Source organism: Leuresthes tenuis, unplaced genomic scaffold (assembly GCF_036924035.1).
Source record: "Leuresthes tenuis unplaced genomic scaffold, fLeuTen1.0.hap1 SCAF_23, whole genome shotgun sequence".
Lineage (NCBI taxonomy): Eukaryota > Metazoa > Chordata > Actinopteri > Atheriniformes > Atherinopsidae > Leuresthes > Leuresthes tenuis.
In genome coordinates, this window is record NW_027325377.1 from 7,782,428 (window position 1) to 7,806,477 (window position 24,050).

The 24,050-nt window shown below is 42.3% G+C and overlaps 2 protein-coding genes across 4 annotated transcripts in view; one reads left to right on the top strand and one right to left on the bottom strand.

Annotated features, from left to right (window-relative positions):
- The window catches only part of cog5 (component of oligomeric golgi complex 5), a 51,411-nt gene that overhangs the window by 5,009 nt on the left and 22,352 nt on the right, over positions 1–24,050 (top strand). The window contains exons 7-10 of the mRNA XM_072377924.1: positions 18,894–19,024; positions 22,224–22,383; positions 23,112–23,224; positions 23,306–23,383. Of these exons, the coding sequence (XP_072234025.1) occupies positions 18,894–19,024; positions 22,224–22,383; positions 23,112–23,224; positions 23,306–23,383 (482 nt within the window). The remainder of the gene's footprint in view (positions 1–18,893; positions 19,025–22,223; positions 22,384–23,111; positions 23,225–23,305; positions 23,384–24,050) is intronic.
- Positions 2,894–10,576, bottom strand: LOC140283158 (G-protein coupled receptor 22-like). 3 transcript variants are annotated; one of them, XM_072377845.1, is made up of 5 exons: positions 9,693–10,576; positions 6,501–7,269; positions 5,868–6,012; positions 5,604–5,750; positions 2,894–5,202 (listed from the first exon to the last, which is right to left on the bottom strand). In XM_072377845.1, the coding sequence occupies exons 3-5, from the start codon at positions 5,988–5,990 to the stop codon at positions 4,159–4,161; spliced, it is 1,314 nt and encodes a 437-aa protein (XP_072233946.1). In that variant the 5' UTR covers positions 5,991–6,012; positions 6,501–7,269; positions 9,693–10,576; the 3' UTR covers positions 2,894–4,158. The 3 variants fall into 3 exon arrangements, with proteins under 3 accessions (XP_072233946.1, XP_072233947.1, XP_072233948.1); XM_072377846.1 differs by lacking the exon at positions 9,693–10,576 and having other exon boundaries at positions 6,501–7,508; XM_072377847.1 differs by lacking the exons at positions 6,501–7,269; positions 9,693–10,576 and having other exon boundaries at positions 5,604–5,789; positions 5,868–5,949.

Here is a 24,050-nt window from a genome sequence, read left to right on the forward strand (position 1 = left end):
TGTTGACCTTTAAATCAGAGCCCGAGGCCTGTTGTGTCATGTGAAGGGTGTGCAGCGGTGTGCTCTGTGATGGCTCAACACATTAAACACTATCCAGACCCTCAACGAGACTTAAACATAAACAGAAAAAGTTCATTCTAACACTCAGACTTTTACGAGTCTTTGACAATTTCCTCAAACTCATACGTGACCTTATTTCTATTTAGTTGATTTAGTTGAGTCTTGTTTATTTCTTTAAACAACAACTTACTGTCCTAGCCTTAAGCCGGCATCATGTTCTTCCCCCCAGTTTTGTCTTTGTTGAATCTATCCCCTTCCGCAGTTGGGGCCAAATCTCAGTTTTACCCCACATTTCTTGACAATATTTTCTCTTTTTCTCTCCGCCTCTGAATCTTGTCGTCAGTTACTGTCACTTCCACTCTCTCCAGACACACTTTTGCATCCTAAATGTATAGAGCACATTGGAAAGGCATTTGGGGGGGGGCGCTGTCGACCCTTGTGTTCAAGTTTCTTGCAGGGTCAGAGCTCATTGCACTTTAAAACAAATGAATGAAGGAAAAACGCCACTTACCTGAAGAGTAAAGAAACAGTGGGGATTCTCAAAAATGTACAAGTTTAAAGGACATCTAACACACACACACACACACACACACACAGACACACACACACACACACAGAGGCTTTATGTCTCCAGAAGTAGAGCAGGACCAGTCTTCTACACGTAGCTCCAAAGCAAACTCCGGTCAGCTTTCATGTACCGGTCGACAGTCTTCTCTCTGGTCACCTGTGCGGTGTGGTAGCTCTGGTTTGTTTTTTCCTAGAAATACATATCTAGAGTGGGTGTCATACTTTATCGCGCACTCTCCTCTCTGGCCACTGGGCTGCCAGCCCATCATGAAACACCTAGTGTGAGCTGGATGCTGCCGCCCATCAATGAGCTTCTGTTCAGAGCTGCAGCTCAGCTCTGTGGGCCGATACAAAACAAGCTCTTATCTGACACGTGCTTTACATGTGGATGTGGCGCGGTGCTTAAAGCTGCTTTTGCAGGCATTCATGAGCTTTGAGCTACATTTGCCACAGGATCTTTTTTTTTTCTGACTTTGTTTGGACAGCCAGGTTCAAAGCGACCTTTCTGTTTAAGATCTCTTAAACTGCTTGAAATATCCAGCAAAATGGTGCATCTTCTCTGTCATTTAGTCTAACCAACTTGTTTCAGCCACTAGAAAAGTGTGTGTGTGTGTTTTGATAAGCTGTATTGAGACTCTGGAAGTTGATTCCTCATCGTATAATGTGCTCTGGCATTGATTCAGTTTACAGAGGATATGAGGGCGATGATTTCTGCGAACTATTAGATGCTATTCTAATCCCTCCCTGATAATGTCTTATGATGAGGTACCAGCCCAATCTGAGCCACCTCTCTTAGTCTTGTCTGCAGCCAGAATTTTTGACCTCAGCTAACAATAGTCTGGTTGGTGGCGAGGCGAGATGGTATGAGGCTGTTGTCAGCAAATGAAAAGTGATACTGATGCCCGTCTCTACCATCAGCCCTCCATATGCCACACTACTCTTACTTATCACAGGGCAGTAAGTGAAAGAGAGCAGGTTCAGAGGGACAAGTGTTTTCAGCACCATGTGAGTACGTCTCATGCCACACGCACAGATGCAATAGACATCCAGGTTTACTCGAATTCCAGCAGCCTCTTAAAGCTTTTAAATAAAGTTATTATCCTCAGGGCGCTCCATCATGACTCTTCTGGCTGATACAGTGTGAGTGTCTGGTCTTCCAGTAGCTTCAACGACTTCTCAAGTGAACTTTGCTGCTTTTCATTTGGTTGTAGAATCTCCTCAGATGGGCTACACAGCCCTGCATGTTTTCTGTGTCCTTGCTCCAACATGCTTGATTCAAATAAACGGGTCAACTCTTCAGCTCTTTAAGCTCCGCAGAAGGCTGACGCAGAGCCAGTCATTTGAACCAGGTGCGCTGGAGCAGGGAAACATGTAAAACATGCAGGGCAGTGTGCCTTGAGGACCACATTTCTTCCAGGAGGATGATGGTTCACCACAGTTCTTAAGTCAGTTTTAGCATTTTCAGCACTCCTCAGTTGCTGTTTGGTCGATGCAGACTTTATATATACTATATCATCTATAGACATGATCTCCTACAGATACAGATGTACTAAAAGTTTACTTATATACTGTATATCTATATATAATATGTGTGTGTGTGTTTGTTATGTGATTAGAATGTTTAGCCCTGATGCAGACTGCAATAGGGCTCTTGGTTTTTAAATAAAATCAAGTTAGATTAGAGACAATTGTGTTTAAATATTAGAGTCAATCTGCTGGCTTTCTCTGCTCACATGAGAGGAGGATGACTTCACATCTGTTGGTAAAGAATCAGATTTGCACAGCGGTAACAGCTGTCCGTCTGCACGCTGCCTTAGCATTAGCCACACTCTTGTCAGGCAGTGGTTGTGCTACATGTGTTTGAGTGGTTATCCACCATGTAGGAGGTGGGTGCTTTGATATATCCCATCTATGGGTCAAAGTGTTCTTGGGGGAGACACTGATGGACCCCTAAAGTGCTCATCAGTGCGTTTGTGTGTGATAAAAAATGGCACTATGGGGCTGATCGTCTCTCTTTGAGATGCTGTCATGCTTGAAAACTTAGCGTTTGTCAAAGACTCTCCTTTGTTTGAGTTGGAGCTTGCTGACCAGTGCAACCCCAAGCTGTACACCCCCCCCCCCCCCAACCCCTCCACACGCCTAAGCAAATCCGAGAAAGCTCTCCCCTGTTCTGAAATAATTACAGACTGTTCTGTACAGCTAATCTAGAAGTACCCAATATTAAGAATTGAACAACTAGAAATAATCATGCCATGTCTACTTAGAAAATAGCTTTTTAATAAACCATACAAAGGCCCTGAATCAGGCTCAGTAGTTCTTACATGACACTTTAATTTTCATTGCACTGATGTCTCTGACAGATTGTGACACACACACAGACCTCTTCTGCACTACAGCTGTCAGACTGAGTTGAGACAAACTCATTCAGTTGTCAGTATGACGATAAGCGTCTTCTATTCACGGCTCATGGTGAATCGAAACCTCTTTGGGAAAATAGGCTTGAGATGGCGTAAAGCAGTGGGTTAAGTTAATGTTTCAGTGGTTAAAGTGGAGGTGTGTTGTCGCCGTTGTGTAAAACACTGGCGGCTAACATTTTTCAAGCACCCTGCCAGAGAAAAAAGCTATGTGGTCACGGGCCATAGAACCGTAAAAATGTGTAATCCTAGTTTTATTTCTTTGTTTTTCTTTTAGTTGATTGATGTTTTATGATGTCCTCTGAAAGATCTACATTGAATTTAGCTGCACAGATATTTTCATTGCTGCTTACCTTGGACATCACACAGTGATGATTTAGTGAACCAGTCACCTGGTATTTTGATGAAGTAAAACTGGAATACTTTGTCATTACTTTGAAACAACACAAAGAACAGATGAGGGACGCCCTGAGGAGAGTGAGGGGGAACTACATCTGACCCCTGCTCATCTGATGCCCTGTGTCCTGCATTCACTTGCACGGGAGCTCGCAGCAGACAGCCGCACTGACACACGCTGTGCCTTTAGTTGTTTATTACAAACGGTACAATGGTACAATATTAAAGTGTTCTATGACTGTAGACATGTGTCTCACACTGCATTACATCAACAGCATTAACAGCACGTGCTGCTGCAGCTTAGATACAGAGTTGTAACTGAACAGTCTTTGATGGCACTCCACAATAAATAACCCCCCCCCCTCATACATCTGACACTTAGTTTTAGACTTCTTTTTTGGGAGGGGGAAAGAAATCCACTTCAAAGACAGCCGTGAAACTCAAGTTTTCAGCCAGTGGTAGTTTCTCTTTTGACATTTTCTTTGTTCTCAATCAACATATTTTCTTTTGAAGCCAGCATTTTAGTTCTTATTTAGTCCGATTTCCAACTTGTATGCGCTCCATTGTTTAATAGCTTCACGTATACAGTTCTCTTTCCATCGCTCCGTTTTGATTGAACAGCGACCAATTTCTCCCCTTAAAAAACGCACAACATTGGCTGTTACTTCCTTCTTCTGTGTTGAGACTGTATTTTCCACATATTTACACTTCAGTTCATCCGTCACTCTGCATCCTGTGAGCAAAGGCATTTCTGTCTGGCCTCTGTGTCCTCGAAGGTGACCTTCTTGTTTCTCCTGGGGTCAATCCATGAGTTATGAATGACCACATTGTTTGGCGTGGGCTCAGCTTCGACCACAGACACCACCCTCTTCTTCATCTTGCTCTTTAGAACTTTTTGGAACTTCTGTCTGGTGAAGGCATAGAGGAGTGGATGAAAGATGGTGGTTCCATACGCCATCACCAGGAAGCCCAAGCGCAGGCGAACAGTCAGGTCACTGGGTCCAGTGCTCAGGATGATGGTGTTTAACACAGTTATTGGAGTCCAGCAAAGGAGGAAAGTGGAGATGATCAGAAGAGACATCCTGAAGACTCGTTTTTGCCTTTCCCTTCTCTCCCGATGGCGCTTCACTGCTCGTCTTAGTGCAATTATGACCGATACTGACGCCCGCATGCCTAAAGGTGCATTCCCGCCTACCCTGACCCCTGTGCTGCTCTGTGAAGCGTCCGTCGACTCTGCTTGTGTCGCAGTGCTCAAAGAGATGGTGTTTTTGCTTTTTTGTTTCCTTTTAGGTAAGTTGTGCTGAAAGCGTGTTCCAATGCGAATGTTGAGTGCCTGAAGGATCTTGTAGTAAGTCACCAGCATTACCACGGCGGTGAAAAAGAATATAGGTATCTGTGCCAACAGGTGGTAGTACAAACCTGGCTCTGTGTAATATTCATTCGTCGGAGCCACTGCGGTTTGGTTCACAAGATCAGATCCAGAGCTGACGAAGAAGCCTACTTCCATGAACGGAACCAAGAAACTGAAAAAGGATAAAGTCCAAATGGATCCCAGCAGAGCCACAGCTCGGCTCATTGTTAGCACGCGGTTTGCTGGCCGTACAGAGATGTCATAACGGTCCACAGTGATGGCCAAGACATTAGCAGCAGTAGCCACACTTGCAAAGGAGACGCACGCCTCGTGGAAGCAGCAGATCATGGCTGTGTCGGCCTCCACAGGAAGTAACACCACCACAGTCGTCAGCGGGATGCAGCACACGCACACCTGGTGACAGACAGGAATTCAGGTCATGGCCCACATACAGTATATTTATTTAATCTTATGTGTGACAGTTTAGGACCAGAGGCAATGAGGAAATGCGTCCACAACCCTAACCAAGCAATGAGATTTTTGCCAGTGAAGAAGAAAAGTATTGAGTCAGATTTTTTTTTGTGTGTGTGACTTAATGCACATCGTTTCTCATCACTGCAGATTTTGGTAAACTTTGTAGTCACCTGTGAGACTTGTAAGGGCTTCTCGTCCACTAGTTGTTGAATGTGAACTGGGTCAAAGTGTTGAAGATCCGGTTTGCACATGTTTAATGATTTGTTGCCAGTTTGAAGTGATAGTACTGAGAGGCCATTTGTTTAACAGCACAAGTCATTTTTTTTACCAAAAAAACTCACCAACACATCCACCACATGCAGGTTCATGGTGATGATATTGGAGACGGAGCTGATGAGGTTCTGTTTCATACAATAGAGGACCAGCACAGTGAGGTTGGAGCTCAGGCCCAGCACCATCTCCAAAACCAGGAAGCCTGTCAGAGAAACCTTCCAACAGAAGGAACATGGTGGAATTGATGCCCTTCACTGCGACACAGTAGAAGGTGTCATGAAATCCGATGCTACCAGGGAAAAAGCTAACTGTAAAAGAGACTGGAGGTATACCTGGAAGCTGACTGGGTAAATGGCCTCAAAGTGGGTGGTGTCACGGTCGTAGAGGTCGGGTGTGTCGAGCACCGTCATGTTGCTCATGTTGGCGATAGAGATCAGCATCACGGATGTGTGCATTATCCTGATGGCAGGAAGAGGCCTGGAGAGTAGTGAGCAGAAGAGAAACATTCATCAGTTCTTACAGTCTGAGGTTTATTTAACAGTCACCAGATCAGTGATGTTGTTGCTGATAATGCTTTAGATTTTAGTTCACAGAGGGCTGCAAAAGCAGTGAGGACAAGGTTAGGACTGTGAGTCGTGGCTGTAGTGGTTTAATGTCGATATGAGGAAAACCCCACTGTATGTCACTAAAGTTCAGTAATACTTTTGGTATATACATCACAGTTTTTGTGTAGCATAGTCACAAGGCACTGTAGTATATAAACAAAGGATGTAGTAAAAAAAGAATCTGAATCCTGATGTCTGAAGCCAGATTTTCAAGATTTTAACGCATCAACAGAATCGAGTTTTTGGAGCTGAGCCTGAATAAAACAGATGCAAGGATACAAGCACACATTGTTTCTGGACTCTGGCTCTGTGAGGGTTTTGATGGAGTATCACGTAGTTTTATATCAGACTTTGACTCACCACTCTCTGCCATCAGTGTCCTCTCCCGCTCAGCAGCAATTAAAGGACCCACAGAGATCTTGCCGGATCATGTCAGATTATCCCACCATATAGTGACTTGACAAGGTCAGCCTTTACTTTTTCCTCTTGATTCTCAGCATTCTTTCTATGAACTGTGGATAACCTGATGGACTGCGACGCGTCTTCGCTGACCTGTAGTTTTGGGGATGATGGATCTACTCGGGCAAAGGGAGAAGCCTGTTTGTGAAACACAGAGGCAGCGCACACCCACCCTCACTGGGGGGCATGTGGTTTGCAACATCAGTGCGGTGCACTGAGATCAATAGTTTCTTTCATGCAAAGCTCTGGCTTGTCATTGTTCGTTGTGCTTGAACTGTTGTCTCCAGTGTCATCCCCGTCTGAAAACGATGCCAGTGCCAGAACAATCCTGCTCTCTCCACCAGTCCCTACTGTCTAGATATGAGATGACTTATCACTCTGGAGATGTAAGGGTCCTGATATAGTCCACAGCAGCTTCTGCAAGACCACAGTGCGTTTACAATTTCATATTCAGAGAAAAGGGACCCTCTTGGGAAGGAAGAGGGGTTTGAGTTGCACCTAAGGTCGGACACCCATGCTGCAGGTCATGCGGAGTCCGTGGGTACCACTCTGAGACCGAGCTCTTCACTCCTGGACGTGCACAGCTCTCATGGAAGTGATTGTTGCAAAAAAAGGTGTCATGTCCCTCTGCTGTCATCATCACCGTCCCACTGTGTTCTTCCTCTGTTACCTGCAAAGGAAATAATGTGCAGGATGAAATATTTCACTGGAATTATACGAAAGAACAAAGTGGGTCACCTTGAAATGGGTGTTTCTTTTCCTGTGGTCTCATTGCTACATCACATGTCCACCATCCACACAACTCACTCATCAGCCCCTGACACAGAGCTCTTTCTGTGCTAATTAGATGCCCGGCCCTGAGTGTTTGCCATCTAGAATCTGTGAGCTGAGTATCTGTTTAATCAGTTGTCGTAGTCTTTAATGGTTCTCATCATATGTTGTTCAGCAAATAAGGACTGATTCCTGGGAACAGCCTGTCTGCAAACTAAGAGGATGCAGCTCTAAGCTTACTTACTGTCACCACCACAGTCCAAATAAGTCAAGTTTTGTATCGATATCCACATAGAATGAATTGCATTTGCCGTTGACAGCTTATTGTGACACATATGAAGAAACAAGTAGCTGTGAAATGAGTTTGCACGTGAACATTTCGTCCTTGTACTCTGACTCAGTCAAAGCCAAGTGAAACGCTGTGACAATAACACCGGCAGGGATTCAGTGTTGTTTATCTTTCGGTTTTCTTGGCACAAAGTTTTAATTTGAAAGAGCAACACACCCCAGAGAGGAATCAGCACCAGCTTAGATGTGGCACATGGTGGGAACGTGATGATCCACGATCACTAAGGCAGTTATTGCATCGCTCAGTGTGTTGATTTTCTTGGATTAAATCTGTCTCGGAAAGAATGATTTGTTAAACCAAAAGGAAACCGATAATCAAATTTAGCATCCTATTGCCTAAAGCAGGGATGCAGTGTAAAATGTGAATGAAAAAACCTTCATCTGTGGTTTATGTACATGTTTTTAACTAAGCATTAGTATCTTTGCATGCTTGACACGAGATTTATCTTGTTTTATTACTAATTAATGCATTTTAATTATTTTTTTAAGTAGATTTTGTGACTCTTATGCTATGGTCAGAGGTCTGTATGCAAGGTGTGTCGTAGCGGTGCTGATGCTGCCAGGAGGTCTTTGATCTCAATGAAAAATTTCATAATTAAATAAAAATCTGAATAATACTGAATATTACAAATGAGGCGTAACCAATCACCAGTGCTGAGTTAAAACTCAAAATGGTGACTACAGACAGAGAGATCCCTGCATCAGAACCAAAAAAACATGTTTTTTCGAGCTCATTTATGCCACAGACAATTTGTTGAAATAATAACGATGTAGAGGATTATAAAAAGCCATATTATCAGATCAGGTCATGGCTAATCTAAGAGGATATTGGTTCAGTGTGTCAGCGTTTCAGGTGTTTCCGATTCATCAGAGATTTTTATGTCATACCATTTGAAATGGTCCACGCCATGTAGGATCACACGACATGTTTTCAATAACACTGAAACTCACGTGATAACTTTCCTCTTGTGCTGTGGTTATGGAGCCTGTGAGTCAGTTTTACAGCTGTTCCACAGGAAGGTGCAGCTTCATGATGATAAAACATGGAGCTTGGCTAACTGTGACTTTAACTACACCAAATGTGGACCTAAACCTCATAAGCCAATCACATCTAATCTGCCGGAGCTCTTTCAGCCCTCAACATGCCTACCATTCCCTGGCCAATGGCCCCGACTGTAGTTCCATGAAGTGATATTTCTACTAGGACACCAGATCTCCACTAGGAGTCACATTAGTATTTCAAGCAGTTGATTAACCAATTACTCAGAGAAAAACTCAAAATGACTCATCCACTGTTTCAGCATTTCTTTCTTTCCTTTGGTTGTTGAAATGGAAGAACTGCTGCATGTTTCTTTTGGAGGATTGTCATGTGATTCTCTGCTGGCAGATTGGACGGACCTTTGATTGATCAGTTAAATCGGCTAAAACAAGCAGCGGTTTTAAGAGTAGTTGTTATTTATGTACAGAGGAAAAACTTTATCGGAGCTTTGACTCACTTTCTGAGGACGTGTTCGCGCTCATAAATTGAATTCAGTGTCATTCCAACACTGTAGCACTTTGTGGTCTTGATCTGTTTTTATAGTAGATTTTAAATTCTTGTCTCGGTGGTTTCATTTGACTGCGCACTTTGTGTTTGCTGTATTTTATGTGCTCTGGGTGAGCTCACTTTGCTGACATTAGAGCCTCAGTCTGATCGATCTGCAGTCGTACGAGCCGTCCCACAACAGAAGAGCCCATCTCTTAAAGGTGGACTGAACTCAGTGTTTTATCCTCCCGGTTTGATAGCCGCTCTTTTTGACTAATTATTCTCCACTCAAAACGATCACTGCTGGAAGATCGTGACTCACAGGCTCAACAGCATGTCAGCGTGCTCGGTGCTTTTAAAAAAATTTCATATTGCCCTCATGCAACACATTGTGATTGCCCAGCACACCAGCTGCAGTGTTAGTGTGATTGTGCCGTGCGTTAGTTTACCTCTGTAGACGGAGACAATTCCTCAATGATCCTGGGGTCTCGCTTCCTGCTAGAAGAGCTTTGTACTCTCTGGCTCCAAAGGTAGCATAGTGGCCGCAGGTGATGATGAAAGTGAGCGGCTGAGATTTAGGTTAGCAGTCCATCGATGAAGGGTCATGTAGCACATTGCTCAGTCCTTTCAGAGGTTGAAACTGTCTGACAGAAAGCATTCAGCTACGGAGGCAGGAATGAGACTGCTGCTGCTCTGCCTCCCCATCTCTTCTCTCTGCTCTGCTTATCTCTCTGTATCTGCCTCCAGTAGCCCTTCCTACTCATCCATCGCTCCCTCCCCCTGCAACACCCCACTCAGACACTGCTCTCTCCTTCTGGTTATTCCTTTACACCTCTGCCATTGACTAATTGGACTTACAAAGCAGATTTGATGCTCTACTTGTACCCCCATATACTATTTCTTTATTCTCTAGTTATTTAGCTCAGTCTTTAATGCTGCCTGGAGTAAGTGAACAAAACTCTGTGTTCAGCATGCAGGGACAACACAAACCCTTTAGTGTCTTCGTCATTGCTTGTTTCACCGTTCCCTAACCCATATCCCCATAAGTTTATTTGCCCTGGTTTAGGAGCTCAGGTAGAAAATGGTGTCCATGACAATGCTAATGACAGTGTCTGTTCGGTCAGGACTTTGGCCACTCCTCCACTGCTTGTGTTTGCATAGCACCTGCCGGATGGTCCACACTCAATTGTCTCAATCTGGCTACCATTTGAGCAGTTGTAGAGTTGCGCTCATCGCCTGCTGAGTGTATATGGACGGAAGCTGAGAAGAAAATAATTAGGTCTTCTTGGCATTGGCATGGCAACGCCAGAAAAAGCAAATCCAGGCTGATAGATGAGAATTCAGATCAGAGACGGTCTTGTTGTCTTCCAGGATTGTTTTCTAATCAGCGGTGGAAGAATCTGGTCACTGTATCTTGTATTTTTAACTCTTTACTTGAGGGTGAAGCTCTAGTTTTACAACGATGGCTTCCACTTCTGCTTCTCCAGAGGCCTGTTTTCCCCTGATTAGGGCTGGGAATTCACAGTCAATTCCAAACAGAAGTAGATGGGGGAAAGAAAAAAGGATTCACACACATTCTTAGACAGAACTTCATAGGTTGAAGGATCCTCCATTGGATACGCTGCCTATCAATAAACATTTTCAGTTTGAATGCCTGGAAAAAATACATTTTTGTTTCTTAAACATTTCTTCAATTCAGGAGTCTTGAGGATTGGAATGGGAATTGATAATACATGGGCGCAGACTTATTTCCTAAGAAAAGGTGAGCAATGAGCGAGCAAGCACAGCAGAAAACAGCCATTCATTTTTAATGAATGAAATAATACTGCAGCTGCTGCGTAGTTCTCAGCAGCATTGTTGGAACAGACACGTGTGTTTCTGAAAGAGCAGCTTCTACATACTGCAGGAAACCTCCTCGTGACGGGATCACATCCACGGTCACTCTGCGGTGACCCACAACTACAGACCCGATTAAAGGACAGGAAAGGCCAATTCCGTGATAACTGTTGTGCATAAAGAGGAAAGCAAACTCAATGTAAAGACTCTTCTGTGAAGAACTTTTCAAAATAAAGACGTCTTTCTGCATTTATGACACAAGCAATAACCGAACTCATTATACCTGCTGTAGTTTTACTGCTCGCAGTTCTTTAATGAGATGAGGTGCAGTAACCATCCAACCAATATTCACTGGAATTTTCTCCCTTTGCGTGTCTGTCTGTGTGTGTGTGTGTGTGTGTGTGTGTGTGTGTGTGTGAGTGCGCAGAAACAACCCTTAATGTCATTTATTTGAGAAACAAAATTGAATTACCTGGAAGTCCACAGTGACTCACAGATGGCCTCCAGTTAATTTCGATCATACTGTTGCCATCGGCACTGTGGATCATGAAAACTTTATCGGACATGTTTCACTTGGCTTATCAGTCTTTGTTCTCCGTGAACTTAATCCTCTGGTCCAAAATTAGCCACATTTGCATCAGTGAAGGCCTATTTTTTCACATGCACAAAACGCACCCACGCAGGTGACATCAGGACCTGCGCCAGGCAGTGTGGTCATTGTGTTCTGAGAGGCTGAAGTTGTTGCAACCTGCATAATTCAATTTTCTTTATATCAATTTCTTTTATGGAAGAGATTCATACATTCACACAACATTCTCATACAACAAGTACTTCATACATTTTCAAGAAAAATGAAGTTTTTATTCACTTGCACACCCATTTGATCAATTCTCTTTGTTGCTACAGCTGTCATAAATGGCTTATGTAAATGCAAGTTGCTCTTTGAGACGTGAAAAAAGTGTTTGCATCAATATGGTGAAACTAGAATTTGCAGGGTGTTGAAATCTGTTCAGTCTACTCTGCATTGCTGTCCCGGGAACATGGTGAACAGAAACTCCCCGTGGCAGAAAATCACCACAACTGAATTCAAATGAACAGGAATTATCCCTAAACACTTTCTGAAACCGGTCCATTCATGTGTCTTACGCAGGTCACACGCTGCAGTCTGAGTTCACTCCATTAGCTCTGTTTACCGCTCCTCTAGCTGCAGCTAGAGCTCTTAGTTACAGCGCTCTAGCTCTCTGACATCTGTCACAACCGTTGTTATAGTCAAAAACAGAGCTTCATTAATCACTCGGGTTAACTTTGGTTAATTTCCGTGTGTGTCTGCTCTGTTTGCAGCACTTGGCTCCTGTACAGTTTGTCATTTGTGTTTTGGATGTGATTTGCTGTGAGGTAGATTTGATGTATTTTGAGTGCAATGTTTTATAATTAGATATCCTGCATTTGACTTTTTCTTCAAGCGGCTAATCCTGCTAGCAGTCTGCATCAGACAACTGGTGCCCTGCCAAAACATTAGGGGGGCAGTCTGTCCTTTTAAATCTTTGTTCCCGGAGCGTGGTTAGCTACACATAGAGCTCTATCATTGATTGGATCTCAGGATGTATTGTTCCTAGGAAGCCCACTTCCAAACTAATAGCCTGGCAGTTGCTTCTTTAAAAATGCTGTTAATGAAAGCCATGTCAGACATTCTTCTGCACAGCTGAAACCGCTTCCTGCAGAGCTGTCTGCTTTATGTTACAGTACTGCTCTTTTTTTTCATTTTTCTTTTTAAAATTTTCTTTTGATTTAAACGCCACGGTCAAAGCTGCATGTGGGACTAACACAGAAATAAACAGATAAAAGCTGAATAAAAACAATAATAAACACACAAGTCGCTCAGCTTATGTTGTAGAAAATAAGTTAAGGGTTAGATGGTCAACTAATGGCAAATATTTGGACAGTGTGTATATTGCACATAGATTACGAGCCATTTTATAACTTGACGGAGGTATCCAACTGCTGCACTTAGGCCCTTGCAGATGGCCACTTTTTTAATGCAGACTTGCAGTCCTCCAAAAAGCTAACAACACATAGGCTCTAGAGATGACACGTTAATAGAATGGTAATTGGTTGTTATTTGATTTGAGCCAGCTAGAGCAGGGGCTGACAACAACTGATTTCACATGAAAGGGAACAAAATGTCATAAATGGCAAAGACTCATGGGTATAAAGCTCAGACAACGGCTGACCTGGACAATGTTCATGATGTAACACTTAGTTTCACTCCATCACTAAAGATCTTTGTCTACTTTAACCATGTCTGTTTCACAGCAGATCAAAGCTAAAGGATCAACAACAGCACCAACACAACCAAGAGCAGCCCACAACTCAGATTGTTCCGCATATTTATGAGACTACTCCCAAGTGGCAGCAGAAGGCTACAACATGTAGATTTGTGTTAGCATACAAAAATCTGGAGCTCAAGACTGGTTATTCATGGGGATTATGGAAAGAATATATTTTTCACTCTGTTAGTTCTCCTGTGTCTTCTACCAAAGGGTAGAAGACCAAGCAGGTGGTGTTCAGGATGGATGTGGTCATGGATGATCTGCCTTCTGGAGAGACCATCAGAGCTGGTGATGTCATCCAGAGAGATAAGAGGACAGCCAGTCGTCATTTCAGCTGACCTACTGCAGTTTGTTCCTTCAGAGAAGTCACAGGAAGAGGATCCGCTGCTGAGCCTTTCTCACCACTGCAGGACCATTTCCTCAGATGTAAATAGTCCAATACAGCTGCTTGTCCTCATGGAAGTCAGGGATAGTGATATTGAAAACTGAGCATCAGCTTTGTTACTGTTGCTCAGTAAAGCTGCTATTTTTTTACAAAGCTGGTAAACAGCTATATCTTTATGGCATTGTTTAAATCCAATGTCACGATTATCCAAACAGTGATTACAGCTAAGTTTGTATTCTCTTGCTTAGTTTACAGGTAGCTCAGCTCCAGATGAAAACCTGCCAAGCCGAGGTTTAGACTGCCCCCTGCTGGATTTCAAACCGAAACACTGAACACTTTTGAATTCAGACAGGTCATTCTAATTTGAATTCTGAAAGTTTTTTTAAATGCTGGGGCAGTTACTCAAATTCCACTTAAAGTGTGACCCACAGCCGGCTCCTTTTGGGTTAAAGATAAAGACCAACAGTCTCACAGGACAAGTTGGATGTCAATACTCCCAACTGCAGTTGTCACACCTTAGATTACAGAACCAAATCCATGTGTAGCAAACTGAATGAAGAAAAGGCTTTAAAACTTCTTCATAAACCTGCTCCCGTCCGCTCCATGACTCCAGCCATCAAGTGGTGGCGGTGGGTTGGGAAATGCATCATTTTGTGCTGCTCATTCCTAGTTTTGTGATGCTGTGATAAATTCTAAAGATGAAACATATTTTTGTGATTGGGACATCCGATTATTTATGATATTGATCTCAATGTGCTTTTAATGAATTCCTTCAGTAAGTGAAGCAGAGCTACTCTGTACCAGGGCACAACTTATCCCCTGAGAACTACCACATAGTGTGTGTGGCACCTCAGGCCATATCTAAACAAGCCGTGGCTCAGCTGCTCCATCCTGGTCTCTGCCAAGGTCTGCACTTGGGCTGAGGCTTTGAGCAGATTCCCCCGTTCACTCTGCTTCAGCCCTCCACCTGCTTGATAATACTCTCTCTGGGTGGAAGAGCAAACAATCTGCAGCTCTATACAAATAGCACATCTGAAATGGTTTGAAAATATCCCGGCTCCCCACTCCTTTCTGAAAAAAAAAGAATATATCTCAATAGTTGGGGGAATTACAGTTATAAGAAAGAGTGCATGTTAGACTGAAAGAATAAAGCCCATTAGAGACACTTTTTAAAAAATGTTTAAATTTTTTTTACACGTTTTACACAATTTCTGTCATCAGACAGACATTTTTCAGCCTTAATTTGCACGGCAGGCCAGTTGAGGAACTGTGGAAAAATAATTGTTATGATGTGAAAGGAGCTTGTTAAAATCCACCTTGTTTCATGGTGGAAACTAGGTGGACTCAGTCAGTAAAACCATAGAGGCTGATGGATTTCTTGGTTCTGCTGCTGCACAATTTGCAAAGTACCACATGAGCCCCAAACTAAGATGGCTGTGAGAAACACAATGAATGCGAACTGCACCACTTGAAAGATACCGTTTGGTTTGATATAAGAAAGCACAATCAGTGATATGTACAGCCCTTTTTACATTTTAGCACAATGTGAAGGTGTTTAATCAGCATTTAGTCGTGGGTTTTAATGAGCTCCGGCTCAGCACTCATGTGAACATACACTGATTTTTAATGAGGATTCTCTGGTCAGGGCTTCAAGAGTGGGCACAGCTCACTTTTTCTTTCCAGACACATTTGTACACCTTCAACATGGAAACTTACAGCAACAATTCACAGACAAAAAGAGAAGAGATCGATCAACTTTACCATCTGCAAGACAGCTGGCAGCTCACTTTCAGTCCCGCTGTGGGGACTTACTTCTATTATCCAGCAATGAACTAGCCTAATTATCTTCCCCAACTGTGATTACAATCAAGATCTGAGATATTTAGATGTCCTTGACACGAGAGTTGTAGAGATCCAACACAGATGATTACTTTGACAAGTCTGCATGAAGATCTGGAAAACAATCCTCCTGTTTAGTTTCCTCCTGATTAATGTTGACTTTGCTGTATATTGGTGCACAGGTTAGTGCAGAGTAAGTATGCATGCACACGGCCATCAGACTGCTTAATCTGCAGTAGAAATGGTTGTTTCCAACCCTGCCCTTCAGTTTGTGTTCCTTGTGGACTGGTGATTGCTAAAGATAGAGCACTGGTGTGCTGCCCCCTCACACATAAGAACAGTTTTTCTATTTTGACTAAGTGATGCACTTCCTCTGATCACGGTGCAAGAAACCATTGAGTTTAAACCAACAAACTTCAAAGTAATTCCCTCAAGATTCAATAAATAACAGAACATTGCTCATTGCTGCTTGGACATTTTTTGTGAAGCCAGAGCTATTTTCAGACCAGACCAGTGCTTTTCTACTTTCTCATTTCTGCACGGACACACACTCCCCTGGTTTGATGAAAAGTGCTAAGTCTACTTCCCAAACAAGCCTTGAACTCCTCAGAGAGACTTAGTGTCAGTTCATTTATTTTAGAACTATAGTAAGAGCTACAAAATTAATTAGATTGGCAGAGTTACATTGATCTCATTTTAGCCCAGCTCAGGATTCATTTACAAGGTTTACAATTAAGTGTCCAAAGCAGGCGGGTGGGCAAAAAATTCAGGGGCAGAAGCAGTGGAAATGTGAAATATGCTGTGTATAAAGGGCTATGGGCTTCTTTGAAACAAGTGTTGTCGGCAAAGTTGTCAAGCTGACAAGTCCTGATTTCATTTATCTATTAGCAGGATAAAATCTGATTATTTCAATCACAAAGATGATGTGTTGAAGCTACAGACGAGCTGCAAATAAAGCATTTTCTTTGTTGGGGAGCTGAACATCTTCTAGGTTCTACTATGCAAGTTCATAGACTGGGGTGGTTAAATATTCAGGAGATGGTTTATCAAAACAAACGTCATAAAAAATGCAGATGTTTAAGCTGTTAAATTGCCAATTAAAGCACCACAAGAGAATTTGTCCATATTTTGCTCTTTGGCTCCCCTTACAGATGGGATGTAATGTGCCTGCTGCAAAAACCAACCTTTATATGAACCCTGCAAAGGCACAGTTGCATAGAAGGATTTGGCGTCATGTTTATGAGACATAAGACACCTCCAGAATCCAACAAATACGTGAAGAGGCGGGGTCGGGTAACGTTACAGAGCCTAACAAGAAGAAGACTAAAAATGATCATATTTTTTATTATGATTTAAACAAAAAATGTTTATTCACTTTATTTGTAATACAGTTTACTTTTTCCAATTTACTTTTAGAATGATTTTAATGTGGCATATGTGTAACGTCAATATACATGCGCATGCATGTAAGTACATTGTTATAACCTGCGTTTCACCTTTTCTGTTAATCATTATACAGAGCACTGAAATAGATATCGAGTGTATAAACATGTTTCATTAGTCTTGTTGTAGATATTAATCACAGCTACAATATCCTCTGATTCACAACCTACAGAGAACAGAGGGAGAGATGATCATGGTTGTATATTTTTCATGAGTTTAAACCTGCAAGTTGACAGCTTCACCGACAGAGATAAGCAACGTAAACGGGACGGAACAAGATGGCTAATCACTTATTGCTTACTGATTTAGTAACAATTTTTTCTTAAATTACCCTTTTATTATGGCAAAACTTGTTGTTTTCTAGTTGCTCGTGTGAGACGTAGTACCATAAAGTGTGGTTACTGTGGCTAACACAGGGTAGTATGCTTCAAAATGAATCAGAAGCACATCGTTTTAAGGTTCTCACACTTCTCTACTGTTGCTCTCTTCTCTTAGAGTGGAGCAGAGCATAATAAATGGTGAATGGACTGTACTCGTGTAGCGCTTTTAACCAAATATAATACAAATTACATTCACCCATTCACACACTCATGCCCCAAAGCAAATAACGGAACAGTGTCTTCCTCAAACACCCCAGCGTGTGGAGGGGTTGGGGCTGCCATTCTTGCAGTAAATGGACAGTCGGCTCTTTAACCTTAGCCACTCTTTAGACTGTATCCAACGTTCAAAGCTGGACAACATAACAACTCCCCAGAAATGTGTCAGAGTAGCTCAGAAAAGGTGCGTCGTGCAGCTCGAGTCTGTGCAGTGTCGACATCTACTGCCCAGCCCCTGATACCAGACTGAGAGCACAACTAGCCTCTGGGATGCGAGTATTTAAGAGTCTTGATGCATAATTTGATTATAGCTGCAGTTGTGTTATTGAAAGTGGTGTCAAGTATAATGTAAAGCTTTAAAGGTTTTATTTCTTAGGCACTTAGAAACGGTTTATAGTAGAATCTAAAACGCTTGTAGTTTAACATGGAAAGAGCGATAACCACAAAGTGTTTTTGGCTCATCCGAGTACCATTTTGGCATGTCAGATGTAATGGCTGCCGCATCTATGGCAGTTTATTCAGGTTTAGGAATTTTTGTGTTGCATGTTGGTACTTTGTCAACATATAAAACCTTTGGCTAAATTTTTGCCTCCGTTGGTATGCTTACTATGCTTTTTCCTAAATATTTCATGCGAGCTTTCAAGTATGAATGACAAAATGAAGGGACAGAGGTGTGAAATACATCGGACTACAACTCTGATCGATGGAGTGTTGAACAGTCATTAGCACTGATCTTCAAGCTGTTGCTTGTTTCCAAATCCCCTAAAGTGACAAAAGGACCAAAAGGTCCAACAGGCTATATCAGGCCTGTTTGAAGAGCAGTTTTTGAGTTAGTTTTAGGCTTGTTATTTGACATTTATGTATCCATCCCATTCAGTATTTATCTATTCTTTTCTATCTATTTCTTTGTTTTCGGGGAGGTTACATCTTTGTTGGAATCTTTTTTGTTAAGTTATTCAGTTATGAAATCAAATATTCAATCATTAATTAATTCTTATTATTTAAATTGATAAGACACATCCTGAAATACAGTTCTTATTTTACTTCTGCCTCATTTTCTCTCATCTTGAGGATAACATAAGTTTAAAAAAAAAAAAAGAGTCCTGAACTTTATTTATTATTTACAAAACTTCAATTCTACTGTGTGTGCTGCTCTTTGAATAATGTCTCTTTAAACACTAAGCGAATTAAGCTGGGCTGATGTTTGTTTTCACACTGCAGACTACCTGTCTCAAGGTGTGGATCTGAGCGGCATCGAGGTGATAGAGAACGACCTGCTGCTGATCAGCAGAGCCAGGCTGGAGGTGGAGAACCAAGCCAAGAGACTGCTGGAGCAGGGCATGGAGATCCAGGTACACAACATGCACACAAAACTATACTTATGAAATAAAATGTTGTCTTGCATTTGGTCATTTGCAGGCTCTTACACATTAGAAAAAAACATTGAAGCCTCACTTCAGTTAGACACTCTGGCATCTGGCATTTAAATGTATGAGTAGAATAAGTTCAGAAGTGCAAATGAGTTCAGTTTAGGTATATTAGGGTGTTAGAGGTGGTAGGAAAAGATATATTTTCTGAGGAACCGAGTCTTCTCAGTAGAGAGGGGACTCTTGTAGCCCTTGGTAGCTCGTCCCAGCATCATGGAACCACAAATGAGAAGGGATGGACTTAAACTTACCAGTACATTCCATTTTAATCCATCCAGGTCTTCCAGAAGGATGCTGAGGTGTTTCATTAAAAAATTGTGCTCATAGACCTACGTCATTATCATAAATTCTACTTTTGTCCACTGAGGAACCTCTGTTTGAGCACAGATACAAATAAGCCCACCCCCATGCACTGCCTTTCACACACGGCGAGTCCAGAGTGAGAGAATACAATTCTGCCTAAAGCCAACATGAACATTATCTGCAGAATGTGCTGTTCTGTGAAGTGCAGCAAGGTCTGTGAGAGAGGGAGCACATGGAAGTGCTGCTGCGCTTCATCTGCCTCAGAAAGCCATCTTCTTAAAGGGATGCTGTCACATCAAAGAAACGTTGTGTGTGTGTGTGTGTGTGTGTGTGTGTGTGTGTGTGTGTGTGTGAGTGAGAGGGAGTCTGTTCAGTATCCATGATGACATGCAGCCAGTGTCCATAAGTTTTTCAGTTAGCTCAGTTAGCTTTCACTTAGCTCAAACCAGCAGATATTTTGACCAAAGCTTTTCTCATACATTTCAGTAAGACCCCAGGAACTTTTGTCAGCTTGTTAAAAAAGGGCATGATTAATTAAATAATTAGAGGGCCACATTACCCACTACACATGGATAGGGCTGAGTGGAGTTTTTTGCTCCCTCTTCCAGCAATAAGCTGTTTCTCCAAATACACATGCACACGCACGTCTCCCTCCCCTGTGTATTCCACCCTCAGTGGAAGTATTTTGGGCGCTGCTGGAATAGTCACTGTGTAACGTGTGCGAACATATGGGGCTCCAGAGAAACACACGCACATATACAGTGTATGCACTCACTTTTCTATCGGTCCAGGGACTCTAATGTGAATGTTATGTAAGCAGTTGGATGTGTTTTCTGGGTTACGTGGGAGCTAGTTTCACCTCGGTTCTCTGATTTTATCAGCAGAGACCCTGAAGCCCATCTGCTGAGTGGGAGCTCAACCGACCCACTTAGCTAAGATCATACTTCTTTGCTCTTTACCCCGACTCCTCCACCCCTTTCCTCAGATAACTTAAAGGGGTAGTTGACCCCTTTTGGGGTGTGATGAGGAGGTTAATGTCGTCATGTTCAGTGCAGAGGTGCAGTGAGGCTGCAGGTTAGCCTAGCTTAGCACAAAGACTGAATCTGCTATCCTGACTCTGTGGTTCACTGATAATGGAGTCTTTTGTTCATCAGCACCCAAAATAAAAGTAAATTGTTTCTTCATGAATGGGAACCAGTACTATATGTGCAATATCTCTGGTTGTTGCTCGGCAACCTTGTAGCGATGACGGACGGTTGGAAGTCATTACTCCTTACTGCTTTTCACCAGTATGGTGTTTTAGCAGCGGCTTTCAGTTGCAGCATGTGTTTCCCATTTCTGTTTATGGTAATGAAGGTGAAGACAAAGTGCAGCATTTTAGTCGGGCACCTTGACAAGCCGCTCCAGGTTAATTTGTTTGAACAAAGCCAGGCTGGCTACCCCCTATGTTAAACAAGACAAGCACTTTACCTGTCATCATGGGTGTCTTTAGCTGTCTCTGTGGTTGATCTTTCTCTTTGTTTCTATCCCTTAATGGAACTGTCTGTAAAGACTTCTTAGTCTATACAGTTTTCTCTATCATACATGGATGGAAGCATAAGCATTGGCGACAGTATGGGGTTCAGTGTGGTTTGGGAAAACTGGGGATTGAACTGCCAACCTTGCGATTGGCAGACAACCAGTCTCCCTCCTGCAGCTACAGCCGCCACAAAGTATCAAGCATCAGTCACGTGGTACTCACCCAAAAAAAAAAAAAAGGACTCTTAGTGGGGCAGATGTTTGGTTGTGAATAACTTGGGATGCTCTGGATATTAAGGACCTATAAAGGATTCTGTCAAACTTAGGATATCATCTCTTTGTCTTCAGCCTGATAAGTGTTTCCTCTACCATAAGCCAGAGATGTGTGCTGAAACAGCTTCTGTGTTCTGCGCAGAATCAACAGTGTTGGTCATGATAAACACCTGGTTCTTCTGCCGTTATATGACAAAAATATCAATGACACAAAATCTTTTGTCTCCTCAGGGCATGGAAAACTGTTTTAGTTAAAAGAGGCAGTATGGTAACATGATAATCCATTTATTGAGTTCAGGATGCTTAACTTTGTCAATGTGTGAAGATGTACTGTAACATCTGAACTGACAGAACTAGCAGGAGTAAAAATGGGTGGGGGGGGTCAGTGAAAAAGTGCTACCATGCTCAGCCATTAAAATCATTGTGGAGACTATAGGAGGAGGTGATGGCTGCATTTCCTAGTCTTTTCTGTAGAGCTGAGGTGAACAAGCTGCAGAACCAGCCTGTGCTATGGGCTGAATTCCATTATTGCCCATTAGAGCTGCTATCTTCATAAACACCATTTATTTTAGGATTCATGAAAATACTTTCCTACTTTCGTTTTGGGTCCCAGAAATAAGTACCTGTTTAAAAAGAATGAAGAAAATTAAAGAAGCAGGGTCCTCGAATATTGAGCTTGTGTCTAATGGTCTGGTTGCTGCTCATCTTAAATCAGAGTTCACATATTAGATTGGATCTGGGGAACCAATCATTTTAACTATGCATTTATGAACTATTTATTTTTTGCATGTTCGACTGGTATGTAATGGGGTTATGGGTATTTTGTATACATTTCCTCTCCTCTTCTTGACTCTACCATGCTGCTTACTCATTAAATCTGGTGTAGGATGTACTTTGAACTACTGCTATGGTCTCTGCACTTGCTGGAAAACTTTGGTTGGAACTACCAGACCCGTTTAAGTGATTTCATTTTGGGAACAGTCATGAGCACTGACTGCAAACTTCTCCTCTCTGTCTCTTTGGGGATCAGAACCCTACCCAGGTTGGCACAGCCCTGCAAGTCTTCTATAACCTGGGAAGTCTCAGAGAGACCATTAGTTCTGTAGTGGGGGGCTACCGGACCACCATAAAGGACAACATCACCAAAGCTCTTGACATCAAGGGCCTGACGCAGCCAACTAACCCAAAAGGTAAGCCCCATCCAGGATGTGATTCATAAAGGAGCTTTGCTTAAGCACCCTCACATAATGGGTACATTGTCCTCATTACAGAAAGCTAAAAGTGTTATTTTATAGGTTGACCTAGTTCAAGAATTGGCTCAATCCAAAATAGATTATTACACCATGGCCATAGAGAATTGTCACTTGTGGCCAGAAGGAATGTGTCCTTTTCATGGCTGATGTGGTTCTACATCATTGCTCTAATTAACAGTATTTTCAGATCATGGGAGGTGAAGCAGTCTTTCCTGGGTGTTTTCTGCACTATTTCTTTTTTTAGGATTATATAAAAAATGATGTAATGCGATATTAGATTAACTAAAGAGTCCTGCACTGAATGTGCAAAAATAATCCTCAGGAAAGCCCCTGCTTACTTCCCGTTTGATAAAGTTTCAGGAGATAAAACAAGGCTTCACAAATCTACATTTAAAGTTTTTTTTTTATTTTCAGACAGGAAACACATTGGATGATGAAATATTGTTGGTTTTGATCTGTTAATGATATTTGATGACAAATTAAATGTGAAATGGGCAACAAGCAAAACAAATCCTATAATTTGTATGTCAGAAAACCTTTTTTTCTACAGATACTGAATTTGTAAATTGAACTGTACTCTTCTCCAATGTTTGTTGAGGAATAAAGGAATATTATACAAGTTTCAGTTGGAATGAAGACAAAACCACTGCTGGTTCTCTTTTCAGGTGCTCCTGGCAGAGCAGTGCTGCCAACACCTGGTAACACTGCAGCCTTCCGTGCTGCTCTCTGGACCAACATGGAGAAACTGATGGACCAGATATGTGCTGCATGCAGACAGGTACACTCACTCCTGATCCTCCTCCATCCCCCACTGAGGTCTTTAACATCACAGACAAGTCATATGTGTCAAATGTTTCAGGTGCAGCACTTGCAGAAGGTTCTGATGAAGAAGAGAGACCCTGTCAGTCATGTATGCTTTATCGATGAGATCATCAAGGTGGGTGGACTTTATATCTATTATTGGGCTGTTGTATCCCTGTAGTTACCAAGAAAACTTCTCTATGCACCCAACGCTTGTCTCAGCAGTTTAAACTACAGTATTATTTGTGTGGAGGTCAAAAGTATGTTTAATAGCCTGGTAAAAGTGTCTAATTATATAAAATTAGGCTGCTTATAAGTGGGCTGCTCTTAAAATACATTGATGTGGGAAGTAAGATGAACTATGGAAACAAGTAGGGTCCAAATCAAAGTGTCAGAAATGTTTACGTCACTTCAGGAGAGGGTGTTTACAATTCTTCTCAAAGTTTGAATGCAAAATTGAGGTTAAATTCTCTCCTTCTGTCACCGTCCCCCTGCTGCAAATTAACAAGGCAACAGAGCTCAAGCACTCATGAGCATACAGCTCGATTTGTGGAGCAAAGACTGTTAAAAACCCCGCATCCAGGGAAAAGTCCAGGTGGAATGAGTGCTGCAAAGACACGCATCAATAGCAGAAAACGATCAGCTCCATCAGTAATAGTAGTTATTAGTATTAGTGGTAACCATGGCAGTCATTAACACATTAGCAGCGGCCATCAGCAGCGTTCTACTGTCTTACCTCCACAGCAAAGCTTAGTAGTAGAAATCAGCATGAGACTGTTACTATGGAAACAAAGCTCTCACCA

Coding starts and splice junctions, on each gene's coding strand:
- LOC140283158 (XM_072377845.1), bottom strand. CDS start 5,990: ATGCACACATCCGTGATGCTGATCTCTATCGCCAACATGAGCAACATG. Junction 5,751..5,867: donor TTTACCCAGTCAGCTTCCAG/GTATACCTCCAG, acceptor TTCTGTTGGAAG/GTTTCTCTGACAGGCTTCCT. Junction 5,203..5,603: donor TGCATGTGGTGGATGTGTTG/GTGAGTTTTTTT, acceptor GTCTGTCACCAG/GTGTGCGTGTGCTGCATCCC.